This window comes from Pseudorca crassidens, chromosome 4, assembly GCF_039906515.1.
Source record: "Pseudorca crassidens isolate mPseCra1 chromosome 4, mPseCra1.hap1, whole genome shotgun sequence".
NCBI lineage: Eukaryota > Metazoa > Chordata > Mammalia > Artiodactyla > Delphinidae > Pseudorca > Pseudorca crassidens.
In genome coordinates, this window is record NC_090299.1 from 3,154,938 (window position 1) to 3,167,490 (window position 12,553).

General features: G+C 58.2%; 1 protein-coding gene across 10 annotated transcripts in view; it reads left to right on the forward strand.

Annotated features, from left to right (window-relative positions):
• Nucleotides 1-12,106, forward strand: part of ACOX3 (acyl-CoA oxidase 3, pristanoyl) — a 48,966-nt gene extending 36,860 nt beyond the window's left edge. For 7 of the 10 annotated variants that reach the window (XM_067734982.1, XM_067734979.1, XM_067734983.1 and 4 more), the window contains 4 exons: nucleotides 4,298-4,472; nucleotides 5,605-5,672; nucleotides 8,198-8,284; nucleotides 11,375-12,106. In XM_067734982.1, coding sequence (XP_067591083.1) covers nucleotides 4,298-4,472; nucleotides 5,605-5,672; nucleotides 8,198-8,284; nucleotides 11,375-11,494 — 450 coding nt within the window. In that variant the 3' untranslated portion in view covers nucleotides 11,495-12,106. Of the gene's footprint in view, nucleotides 1-4,297; nucleotides 4,473-5,604; nucleotides 5,673-8,197; nucleotides 8,290-11,374 lie in introns of those variants that run through there. The other 3 variants (XM_067734980.1, XM_067734985.1, XM_067734984.1) reach the window with 2 other exon arrangements.
• The last annotated feature ends 447 nt before the right edge of the window (nucleotides 12,107-12,553 follow it).

Sequence of the window (12,553 nt, forward strand, 5' to 3'; positions counted from 1 at the left end):
ACATCCGAATCCCGCAGAGCTGCCCAGAAGGTCACCACAGGTCTCGTCCGAGCCGATCTGCGACACCGCCATGCCCGCCGGCCTGTGCCCGGCACCTGCACACACAGACAGCAGAACCCGAGTGTGTGGCGTGGTCGTTTGAGAAGGAATTCACATAGATCTTCGACTGAGAACTTGGCAACGGCACCTCAGTGAGCCTCATGGCAGAGGACAGGAGGGGCCAGCGTACCCAGCCTGGGTCCAGCCAAGACGGGTGTCCCTGGGGAGAGCCTCAGAGCTGAGGTGCGGCCAGACGGAGTGGCCGTGATGTGTACTGGAAGGCGGCCGCGGGGCTTGGAGGGGAGGGTGACCCGAGAGGGGGGCTGCGTTCTCCAGACCTGGTCTGGATCACGGAGCATTAAGTGTGAGCGCTGGGTCATCCTGACAGCTGAGAGCGCCTCAGAGCCCTGGGACAGACGTTCAGGGTCCTGTGGAGATGTGGTCCCCGCCCGTATGGTGATGGGAGCAGCAGGAGAGCACGAGAGGGAAACTTCAGCAAATGTTTACGTGCCCTCGGCGGGACGAGCTGCTCAAGTATGACAGGAAACTCAGAGGCTGTGAAGGAAGAGAAAACTGGCAGCTCTGACTACACATACGTTCACCCTTTCTAAATAGCAGAAGATACTACAAGCAAAGTCAGAAGACAGATTCCAGGCAGGGGAAGCATGAGAGGTACGTAACTGACGGTAGCAAAGAGTTCCTACAGGTTGAGGGTCAGCCTGGCCTGGAAACCAGCCTCTGGCCCGAGGTGGCAGCCACAGCAGTCGCTGACCATGAACCAGGGCCAGGGATGCGCGGGTCAGAGGACAGTGTCTGATGGACGAGGGCCACTCCATGCGCTGCCAGCCGAGGCTGTGAACTACTGTGCCCTTTGGGGGAGATCACTGGCTGCTTTTGTGAAAATATAAAGTGTGTTCACGCTTTGACTCACCGGGGGGTAGGGGGGGACGTTGATAAACTTTTCTTTATCTGCTCCTGCTAGTGAGAACTCCCAAGCATTGAACCCAAGCCAGCTGTGACCCCTGAGTCCAGCTCTTTCCCCCACACTGCACGGCTGATGCCCACGCTTGAATAGTTCAGAGTTTGTTTTTTGCCTAAAATATTTATTACTTGGTAAAATGCAAATATACTCAGAAATCAGAGCACACCAGAAACTGATACCTGGATCCGAATTTTTTCCCTGGGGCTGTAGGTTTAGTGGGGGTGGGGATGCCTGGGAGGGAGGACCGTGGCACTGGGACCAGTGCAGGGAGAGGGGAACGGACCTTCCTGGCCTCACACGTCGGACTGCTGGCCTCTCTCTGGAGCTCTTCGTGGTTACAGAGCGGCAGAAACATTGAGTTTGGACCAGCTTGTGCCGTGGCGGGTAGGACCACCCCTGAGTGTTTCTGTCCCCACCGCGGCCCCAGAGTGGACACCATAAGGACCCTTTGTGGGCACTGGCCCATGTCTGTTAATAGCGTGGTCAGATCTGCTGGCGGCAAGGACAGGCTGTCCGGGAGAAGCCAAGGACGGGTACTGCGTGTAAGGATTTGGGCGGGAAGTGGAGGGCGTGGGAGCTGGAGTGAGGCCCTCACCCCTACGCATGTTCGGGCTGTGTGATTTTCGGGGACCTGTCCGTGCATTGTGGGGTGCCCAGCAGTACACCAGGCCTGTACCCACTAAGATGCCAGCAACACCCCCGAGTCGTGACAACCAAACTGTCTCCTGACGGTGCCAGATGCCCCAGGGCGCAAACCGGCCCCAGTCAAGGACCCCTGAGTCAGTGGAACCTCCCGTCTGGAGCGGGGAGCTGATGGGAAGTGGAAGCAGATCCGTTCTCTGTGGCTTGTGGAATCTCGCCTCTGCCATGTCTCCCTTCAGACACCTCCTGCCTGCCCATGGCCTGGCGTGGCCATCACCCTGCATCCACGGGACCACCCAGGCCCAGCACATATGCTGCCCGTGCACTGTGCTCTCCACGGCTATTAATGCAGGTTCTCAGGCAGCAGGGCAGGTGGCCTGACGAGCGACCAGGAGAGCCAGCCAGCCCGCCCCTGGCGCCCAGTCAGCGGGGTGGGGAAGTAGACGTGGGCTCCTGAGCCCGCTGCTGCGTCGGGCGTCCTGGGCACGGAGGTCGCGGTGGGGCGGACCCCCAAAGCCCAGGTCCCCCAGGCGGCTGATGGCCTCATCTGAACATTTCCAGAAGCACACGTAGCAGCTTCATGCGTGTCCGAGTCCTGGGATTGAGACAGAGTAGAAGAGCAGCCACCATCACAGCAGCTTCTAGGACCCCGAGCAGGTGCTGGACACGTGAGATGCTGTCTGATGCCCCTCCTGGCAGCGCTGGAGGCTGCACCCTGATGCCCCCTCTTCTCAGACCAAGAAGCTTGGGCTTGGGGCGGAAACCGCCTGTCCACACGTGCACATCTGGAAAAGCCGAGTGGATTTGGAAGCTGGTCCCCTCGACCCTGAATCACTTCTGCGTCAGTGACTCAGAGCTCAGCGGGGCTCAGGATGCGTTTTCCGGGTGGCGAGGTCAGAGGTGGCGCTGCCTTACCAGGCCTGCACCAGCCGATGCCATAGCTGAAATGGACGTACGCCACTTGCACGGGGAAATAAGATGAACGCAATGTGATTTCATACTAGAAAATCCACGTGGTTGAAAAGGAGAGAGTAAAGTGGAGAGCACGGAGAGTTTGGATTCAGTTCTGAGCCCGGCCCCTGGGACTCGCAAGGGCCCTCACGCAGAGCGGAGCCCACAGCGCGTGAGCACGTTTAGGGGTGCGGGTGGTTACTGTAATGACACGCTCTAGCGACGTAGTGAAGGGGTGGACACTGGGGCCAGCCTGCCTGGGTTCAGCTATGTCTCCACCTCTTGCCCGTTGCGTGACCTTGTTTCATCCGTGGGGTCCGGGGAGGATCAAGGTGATAAACTGCTGGCTCTTGTGAGCTTAGTGCCTGGCCTGGGGTGAGGGTGGGGTACTCCCTGCCCACCTCCGCCGTCAGCTTCCCTCCTGGGAGGTCTCCTCCCCCAGCCTCCCCCAGCGCTCACCCTCCAAAGCCAAGGGCGCACACACCACAGTGTGTGCGAGAGGGAAGGGGACAAAGCCGCTCTGAAGGCCCCGGGCTGGCCCTCCAGGCCGGACACGGGACGCAGGATGTGTGCCCTTGGGGCTTCAGAAGCCCAGCGGGGTGTTGGGGTCGGACGAGGCAGACTGGCACGAGGCCGGGGAAGCGTCCTCCCCTTGAATTTTCTCCTGAGGGCGCCTAGTCTCGGGCAGGCCCTGGGAGAGCCTCGGCCTCGGAAGTGACCAAGGGACGACCCAGTGTTTGCTCTGAAAGTCGAGGGCAGGCCTTGAAATCATAGCCCCTGCCCCTTGGTGCCTGCACCCCCTTCCCCCTGCCCCCCGCCCCGGACCGCACTCTGGACCACAGTCTGTTGATTCTGGTCGACGGTCGGGGGCAAAGTAGGCAGGCACTGAGTAAAGGTCTTCACCCTGCCCCGTCCCCGGTCACCTCCTTGCTGGACTATTTTTTTAATTACACAAGCAACACATGCTCATTATAATAAATCAGGAACGCATCTATAATTGTTCTAATAAAAAAGCAGTAAACCGATCAATTAGAGATGGGGAAAGAAAAGCTGACGAGCAAAGCTAATGATTAGCAGCAGATGTTTTGGATATTGGTTAGAGAAGCAAAAGCTGGGACCGAAAGATCCGTGGTGACTTCCTGCTTCCACACACAAAGCCAGCATCGGAACTCACACGCAAGTCAAACTCGGCCGGGAACGGCTGCACGTCTTGGCCCCTGTCCAGTGGTTGCCTTATTCCTGGACGTGATAGGAGAGTGGGCGAGAAAGGCTGATCTTTAGAAACTTGGGAGGCAGGGGCGTGGCCACGCCCTTGGAGGAGCTGACGTCACTCTCAGGTGAGTCCCCGGAGTAGCCTCGTCCATGGCCCCGCGTACAAGAGAATTGACCTTGTGCTCTCAGGGAGCCCACCTCCTGGAGACGCCACTGGCCGCGCTGGACGAGCCCGCCGTGCCTGTGTGTTGGCTGTGGGGTCACCCCGCGTCCCAGATGGGACTGAGCTGAGAGAGGTCGCCGGGCCTGAGGTCCAGAGCTGCTGCAGCTGGGCTTGTGTTCCTGCAGGCCTTTTCATGGTGCTTCCCCAGAAGCACTGCCCGGCCCCGTCCGTCCCCTGCTGCACTAATGCTGCTGGCACGCAGACCTTGCTGTGTGTTCCCGAACGCCGTGTGCTGTGTTCTGTTGCAGGTGTACTGCTGCCGCCCCTTGGCCCTGGCATTCCTGGAGCTCACGGTCGTGCGGAGGTTCCACGAGCACGTGCACCAGCCCGACGTGCCACCCCCGCTGCGGGCTGTGCTTGGGCGGCTCAGCGCTCTCTACGCCCTGTGGTCCCTGAACCAGCACACGGCCCTGCTCTACCGAGGTGAGCCCCCTGCCCAGGAGCTGGGCGCCCTCCGCTTTACCCAGGAGACTCTGCTTTCCCCATGTGGTGCTCCTTCCGTGCCATTTTCTGAGCACTCATCACACATTGAGTGAGGAGCCCAGAGGCCACAAGAAGAAAAGCACAGCAGAAGGGTGGCGCCCACAGGACCGAGCCCGGGTTGCTGGGGCAGCACCCCCAGGAATGCCCAGACTGGGGATCCGGGAGGGCTTCCTGGAGGCGGTGATGAATGGCCTGATTCCTGGAAGATTGGTGGGAAGGGGGTAAACCTGAGTTTCTCAAACTTCATTTTCATTATTATCCCCCAAGGAGCCCTTTTAGACGTCTTTTCCTAACCACCCCCATGACGTGTTAACACTACAGCTATTCTGTGTATCTGTTCACGTTCTGTGCGTACATCTGGGCTGTGTGAGGAGTACACTTTTCCCCTCCCCCTTGCCAGGAACCCATGTTTTCCCTCTTGGGGCTGGTGTTGCCCCTGGGAGGTGGTGCCCGAGGGCTCCCGGGTAGAGGGAGCAGCGGGGTGTGGGGCGAGGCACCCACCCACTCCGAGTGAGCGGGCGCCGTTCTCTGCGGCAAAAGTCAGACAAAATCAGTCCCGCAGCAAAGTCGGGGCCTCCTCTTTAGGCCTGTTGGACGGCACGGCACAGCCCGCCGCATTGTAGGAGGTGAGGCTGCAGGGCTGGGTCTCGTGCCCAGCCCCTGGTGGCTACAGACGCCCACATGCCCGCAGGTGCAGCTGTGTGCCCGCAGCCCCTGTCGGCCCCCAGCACAGCCTCCTGCCACCGCCCGCGCCGTGCTCTGCCTGCCGCCGGCCCTGCCCCGCAGGTCTCCCCCCAGCCCCCCGAGGCCACCTTCCTGGGCTTCAGCCTCCCCAGCTCCCGGCTCTGACCCCCAGCACAAGCTCAGTGAGCTGGCGGGAAGGGGGACACAGGAGCCCAGCCCTGGCCGGTGCCTTTCTGTGAACGGGTCGCAGCGGGGCTCGGGCAGCAGTGGCGAGGCATTTTCACACAGAATGGGCTCTTTTGGAAAGCTGTTTCAGCATGTTTGCAATTTGTGGGTAATTTGGGAGTTAGGGTAGCAGAACCCAGAGTAACCAGCGCTCTGCTTACAGGTGGCTACTTTTCTGGTGAACAAGCAGGTAAAATGGTAGAGAACGCCATCCTGGCCCTGTGTGCCCAGGTGAGTTGAAATCCCCTTATATCCTTATACGATTTCCACATTACACACGATCACCCGTATATTAACGTTCACTGACCTTAGCTTCCCACTCGTTTGTGTGCGGGCAACTGTTAGCACAGCCGGGAAACTTACAGAATGTGCTTATGTCAGAAATTTCAGGAAGCGTCATTTTCAGAGACTGTCGTAGAATCTGTACACATTCAGCTCGCTCTAATAATAATTTTTTACAGCGATATCGATAATTCTCTCCAGCATTTCACGTTAGCCTCCAATTTTAGTTCGTTTCACGGTATTTTCCTTTTTTATTGCATCCTTCTACCTTTGTCGCCCAGAAAAGTCAGATGGCCCCAGCGCCACGTCACGTTCTGAGGGCACTCTGTCCACTGGAGCTTTGTGTGGGGGTGGACGTGTTCTGGGACGGCGCTGTACCATACCATCACCACTGGCCACCTGGGGCTGTTAGAATGGCGGCCAGTGTGACCAAGGATTTTTAGTTTTCTTTAATTTTTTTTTAAACCAATTTATTTATATTTTATTTATTTATTTTTGGCTGCCTTGGGTCTTCGTTGCTGCGCACGGGCTTTCTCTAGTTCCGGAGAGCGGGGGCTACCCTTCGTTGTGGTGTGGGGGCTTCTCATTGCAGTGGCTTCTCTCATTGCGGAGCACGGGCTCTAGGCATGCGGGCCTCAGTAGCTGCGGCACATGGGCTCAGTGGTTGAGGCTCGTGGGCTCTAGAGCATAGGCTCGGTAGTTGTGGCACACGGGCTTAGTTGCTCTGCAGCATGTGGGATCTTCCCGGACCAGGGACCGAACCCATGATCCCTGCATTGGCAGGCGGATTCTTAACACTGCACCACCAGGAAAGTCCAGTTTTCTTTAATTTTAATGAAACAGTCACGTGTGTTGTGGCTGCCGTATCGGGGGGTGCAGTTAGAGGCATTTCTCTACTTTTGATGGTAAGACATGAACCAAAGTCCCCAGCATTTTGCCCAGTGTCTCACACGACGGGTGACAGGCCGCTCCGTTTCTCCCCTTTCAGGGCTTTCAAGTTGATGTAGTTCTAGGTGATGCCTCTGTGGCTGACATTAAGGCTCTCCCCGGGTTTGTTTCCTAAGCGCCCATCTCTCCCCACGTGGGCTCTGGGTTAGGGTGTCTCTGTGATCGTGCTGTGTACACAGACCGCATTTACTTAAACAGGAGGGGGTCTTCCTTCGTGTGTTCCACAGGTGGTGAGTTGCCATTATTAAAAATACAACCATCGGGGCTTCCCTGGTGGCGCAGTGGTTGAGAGCCTGCCTGCCGATGCAGGGGACACGGGTTCATGTCCTGGTCCGGGAAGATCCCACATGCCGCGGAGCGGCTGGGCCCGTGAGCCATGGCCGCTGAGCCTGCGCGTCCGGAGCCTGTGCTCCGCAATGGGAGAGGCCACAACAGTGAGAGGCCCGTGTACCGCAAAAAAAAAAAAAAAAAAAAAAAAAATACAACCATTGTTTTCCTTGCTCTCAAACGTGACACTTACACCACGGAGCTGGTGGCTGGCGGTCCTGGGCCATAATGCAGCCTGAGCCGCCTGGCAGATCCAGGCTCGTCCTGACTCGGGGAGGCCAGGGTCGGCCGGGGGGAGGGCGCCAGCTCCTTCCCCGGTCCAGCCATTCCCTTGGGCATCGTCTGTGGGGCTGTCCTCACCGTCACAGCAGAGGGGAGCGTGAGACAGAGACCCTGCGGCCCACAAAGCCGGGCTCTTTCCTGTGGGCCCCCTACATTAAACGTTGGCCGACCCCGGTCCAGGCTCGTCTCCCCTCACCCACCGCGGTGCCCGGGGGTGTGCGGAGCCGGGGAGCAGCCTCTGAACCACAAAGCGGGCTGCACTTCCCTGTTCCTGTGACTCTTTGCTCAACGGTTGCTTTCATACGTTGTTCAAGTCGCCCCCGTTCCAGCGTTCTCTTGAGTTCAGCCACGGCATTTCACAGTCATTTTAAGAAAATTGTTTTTTGCATTTCAAGAAAATGCTTGGGAGTCTTCTCATATAAATTCCACTTGTCATATTGAAGAATAATTTGTATAATGGGACGGGAGAGTAATAAAACTACTGGGAACCGAAGAGCGTTGGAATGATGGCTTTTCCAGGTGCTCATAAATGCTTTTTCTCTTACATTTTTTTCCGGACATATTTTCCTCTTTTGGAACAGTAATTGCCCAGATAAGTCAGGGTTCAGAGACAAACCTCTGAAGACAGTTGCCAATTAATGAGCCACAGAATCGTCAGTTTTACGAGCGGTCCGTACCTTGTTGAAAAAAAATAAAACATTGGAAGTCTTGAGTGGATAGCAACATGGTGAAAATATTCAGACACACACTCAGCGAACCTAAAATCCAGGCCAGTGAAAAGATAGCACTTTAGTAACTGAGCCACATGCGCCTGCCCGCCGGAGTTACCGTTGCTAGTGGGCTGTAGGCTCTGTTGCTCGGTGGTCGCCATGGAGATGCCGGGAGTTGCCAAGTGTATGGACTTTGTTTTCCAACAGCTGAAAGACGATGCTGTTGCCCTGGTTGATGTGATCGCCCCTCCTGACTCCATCCTGAACTCACCGATCGGCAGAGCTGACGGCGAGGTAAAGAGCAGAGCCTCCTCCCGTGGCGGCTGGGGCCGCTGCACTCAGGACCGCGAGCCGGGGGCGCTCTGGGGCCTGATGGTAGTCGTTGCAGAGCCTGAGATGATGCCGTGGCCCGGGAGTCTCTGGTCACACGTGGGCAGCGGGGAGGGAGTGGCTGAGAGACGTGGGGGTGGTCACGGGCGGGTTAGCCGTCCCCCAGCCTGCCCTCCTCCGAGAAAGGGGACGGCATTGCCGCCCTCTTGGGCCGTGATGCCGAGGTCAGCCCGAGCCTGTGCCACGCTCGGGGCCCTGCAGCTTCTGGCTCTTTTCACGCTCTCCTGGGAGCCTCTCCACCCCCGGGTCTTCTGACCGGCTCACGGCACTAGCTCGTAACCCCTCACCCTCTGCCTGTGCTTCGCCGGCAGCCCGCACGTGGCTTCCCGAGCTCCTCTCTCGCCCCTCCTCCCCACGCTCCACAACGATGGCTTAAAAGCAGACCTTGTCAAACAGCTGCTCTGATGGAGCCCTGCACCTGAAATGGCACCCAAATCCCTTCCTGCGTCCCCAGCCCACGCGGCCTGACCTCTGCCCCGTTCTCCAAGGTCATTTCACACCGCGCCCCTCCCACCCTCTGGACTAAAGTCTCACTGTCCTCCTGTTTCTCCGTCGTACTGGGCGCTTTCCCACCCCAGGGCCTTTGCACCTGTGTTCCTGTTGCCGGAGCACTTGTGTTCATTCTAAGCGGAATGCCGCCTCTTCAGAGAGGCCTTCTCCGGCCTCCAGCTGAAGGGGCACCCCCAAGAGTGGCCCCACTTTGTCCTGCTGTGGGACCCTCACGGTGCCCACGGGTGTCCCTACCTGACCTCCTCCACCACGTGGAGACGCCCGTGCTGGACGACACCCACGGGTCTGCTCAGTGCCTCCCACTACCTGTGGGTGGCTGTCCCTGTGTTTCCATGGAGATGTGGCATTTCACAGTGTTGAAGTCACGTGCTGAGGTTCCAGGGCTGTCGTGTTCTTTCTGCTGAGACTTCTGCTGACCCAGGAGACTGAACGTAGGGTGCTAGGAACCCTCCGTCTGTCCCCAGGGGACACTGCAATCAGTCTGGGGGGGCAGGCGCCTGGACCTCTGACCAGCCCAAGCCACACCTGGGGTTGGGACAGGAGTACCAGGCACTGGGGTGGGCAGTTCGGACGAGTCCCCCATCGAATCAGGACGGTGGGGACCGTACATCTGTGGAGGGCCTGCCGTCCTCTGGCTGCACAGCTGGGCGGGGCGTCCCCGCTCACGGTGTGTGTTACCACATCCGCTTCGCCAGGGAGAAACCCAGCCTCCGGAGGGGCCGGGCGAGTTGTAGCGGAGCCAGGATTGGGGCCGAGATGGACCGTCTGGAGGGAAGGCAGGAGAGAGTGAACCCTGCTCTTGGCTAGGGCCCCCGCGGGAGCACGAGGACGACGTGCTGACAAGCCCACGGGAGAGGGGCTGGCCTCTGCGACACAGGTGCACGGGAGCGTTAGCCCCGAACAGGCGGCGCTGAGCGGCTCTGCAGAACACGGCCCTGGCTCGCGGGCGGGCGGCGGAGGAGTAGGGGAGGGCCGTCCCATCCCGTCCTGCGATACCGGGGCCCCGGGTTCCACGCTGACACCAGAGCCAGCCCGAGGCTTCACCCAACAGGGCGCCTGACGCAGTGTGCATTCCTCCTAGTGTTAAGGGCTGAGGTTTGAACTAGGTGCTCCTAGGTAAGAAATTCATTTATTTTATTTTTAATGTCAGGCATTACTTTTTATAAATTTATTTATTTACTTATTTTTGGCTGCGTTGGGTCTCCATTGCTGTGCGCGGGCTTTCTCTAGTTGCGGCGAGCGGGGGCCACTCTTCGTTGCGGTGCGCGGGCTTCTCACTGCGGTGGCTCCTCTTGTTGTGGACCACGGGCCCTAGGTGCGCGGGCTTCAGTAGTTGTGGTGCGCGGGCTTCAGAAGTTGTGGCGCACGGGCTGTAGAGCGCAGGCTCAGTAGTTGTGGCATGTGGGCTCAGTAGTTGTGGCTCACAGGCTGTAGAGTGCAGGCTCAGTTGTAGCACACAGGCTTCAGTAGTTGTGGTGCGTGGGTTCAGTAGTTGTGGCTTGCAGGCTCTAGAGCGCGGGCTCAGTAGTTTTGACACGCAGGCTCAGTCGTTGTGGCTCACGGGCCTAGTTGCTCCGCGGCGTGTGGGATCTTCCTGGACCAGGGCTCGAGCCCGTGTCCCCTGCACTGGCAGGCCGATTTTTAACCCCTGCGCCACCAGGCAAGTCCCAGAAATTCCTTTTAGATGAGCAGGCACAGCTGTAGGAGATTGAGATCATCAGTAAGTGAAGCGTAACGCTCCGGGCTGTGCAGTGTCGCCTCGGGTTGATGACCTGTGGAGACAGAGCGCGTCCTTGCGTCTCCCTGGGAGCCAAGAATAGCAGAGCGTGGGCAGAACCGCTGAGTGTGCTTAGCAGGTGCGGGGGAGGCTGGCTTCTTGAAAGCAACATTTGCCAGCATCAGCCAGATACGAAACCGGCCCCTTCCCTGTCTCCACGGACCTCAGCCTGGACGCTGGCCGTGCTGGGAGCAGGGAGGCGTCAGGCGGCTGCCTGCCACGCTCAGGACCTTCCTCGAAGATAACAACCGAGAGCAGTTCCGCCTGGGGGGCCCTGAGGCGACGGCTAGCTGGCCCGCTCTGCACAGTCTGACGGGGCAGGCAGAGAGGGGCCAGTGCGTGCCCAGGCCCTGTGGCCCAGGGGACAAGCCGTCACGCTGCTGCTGGGCTGCACCGCCGCCTACCAGCCAGCAGCCACGTGGGCGCGAGAGAAACGTCGACTTGCAGAATCCACCTTCCAGGAGAATTTCCAAAGCAAAGGGCGAGCGGGGTGTCTTCATCATTAAGTGTACATTATTGTCCTTTATAGTTGCATTTTCACAATTGTTCTCTACCGGCAAAGACTGATTTACATAAATTATATTTAAATCATCTTAAAATGTTTCCACGAGTGACCGGAGAGAACTTCCTGGGTGTTCACAGTTGCACTGGCACACTCAAAACTTTTCTTGTTACATACACGTGTGTTCTCTATGTCTCTTCTGCAGCTCTATAAGAACCTCTGGAGCGCTGTGCTGCAGCAAAGCAAGGTGCTAGAGAGGGCGTCGTGGTGGTCAGAATTCTCTGCCAACAAGCCCGTCCTAGGAAGCTTGAAATCCAGGCTGTAGTCGCACTGGCTGGCCGTGATGCAGCCGTGGAGACGTGGACCTCGAGTTCAAGTTCTGGAGGCCCCAGAGGCGGCTGCCGCTCTCCGAACCCACAGCTCTGCCCTTGCCCGGCTGCTCGTCCCGTGGAGCCCAAGGCGGGCCTGGCTCATCCTGGCCTGCCCCCCACCCCGAGTCCCAGCAGGACGGGTAACGCCTGAAGGGCAGGGCTGATTCGCTGGGTGAAAAGAAAACCTGTAAGATCATTTCTTCCTGACGGACTGAGCGCTTTTTGATAATTAGAGCCTTGTACGTTCTATTTTCATATGCTGATTGTGAAACTGGTCGCTGGTGATTCGGGTCGGGCAATATTCTACCTTCCTCTGAGGCTTCTTACAAGGCTGTGCTTGTAACACTATGCCCTGTACGATGCCAGTCTGATTCTTCGTTCACTCTGGTTTGACTTTCTCATGTAATTAAATTCTGACCTTACTCATTTGCACCAGGGACCACCCGAATGACATAGTTGAAGATTTTGCAGGAAAAGAAAATCAGTTTTATTACTTTGTTGTGTGGAACTGGAAGCTTCCATCAAAGAAATGTTTCCAAAGGAAAAAAAATGCATAATGATTTGAACGTCTGGTCATCCTTAAGTTCCGACCTCCCAGCTGTGTACTTTGTCACTTTGTTACGTGAAGTGGTTTGTTCCTACAGGCAATGGAACACCCATTGCTGCCTGGCTCCGCGGGTGGGGGTGGGGGTGCGTTTCTCCGGGTCCTGAGCACCCTGATGGGGTGGCTGGGGGAGACAGATGGAGGAGGTTGATGGGTGTCTCCACCTGTCACTCGAGTGTCCCAGGTCAGGACGATGGCTGGTGGGTGGGTTCTCACTCGACACCCCGTCTCCGTTGCCCCTGGCCTCGGGGGCAGGGGAGGGGCCGTCCTGTGGCCTCACAAAGAGGCTGAGATGGAGGATGGAGGCTGACCAGGTGCGGCCCCCTCACCTCCTGTGTGTGCCCGGGACCGGCTCTGCCTTCGGCCTCCAGTCCTCTTGCCTGGGCGGAGGGTCTTGTCTGAGGACCAG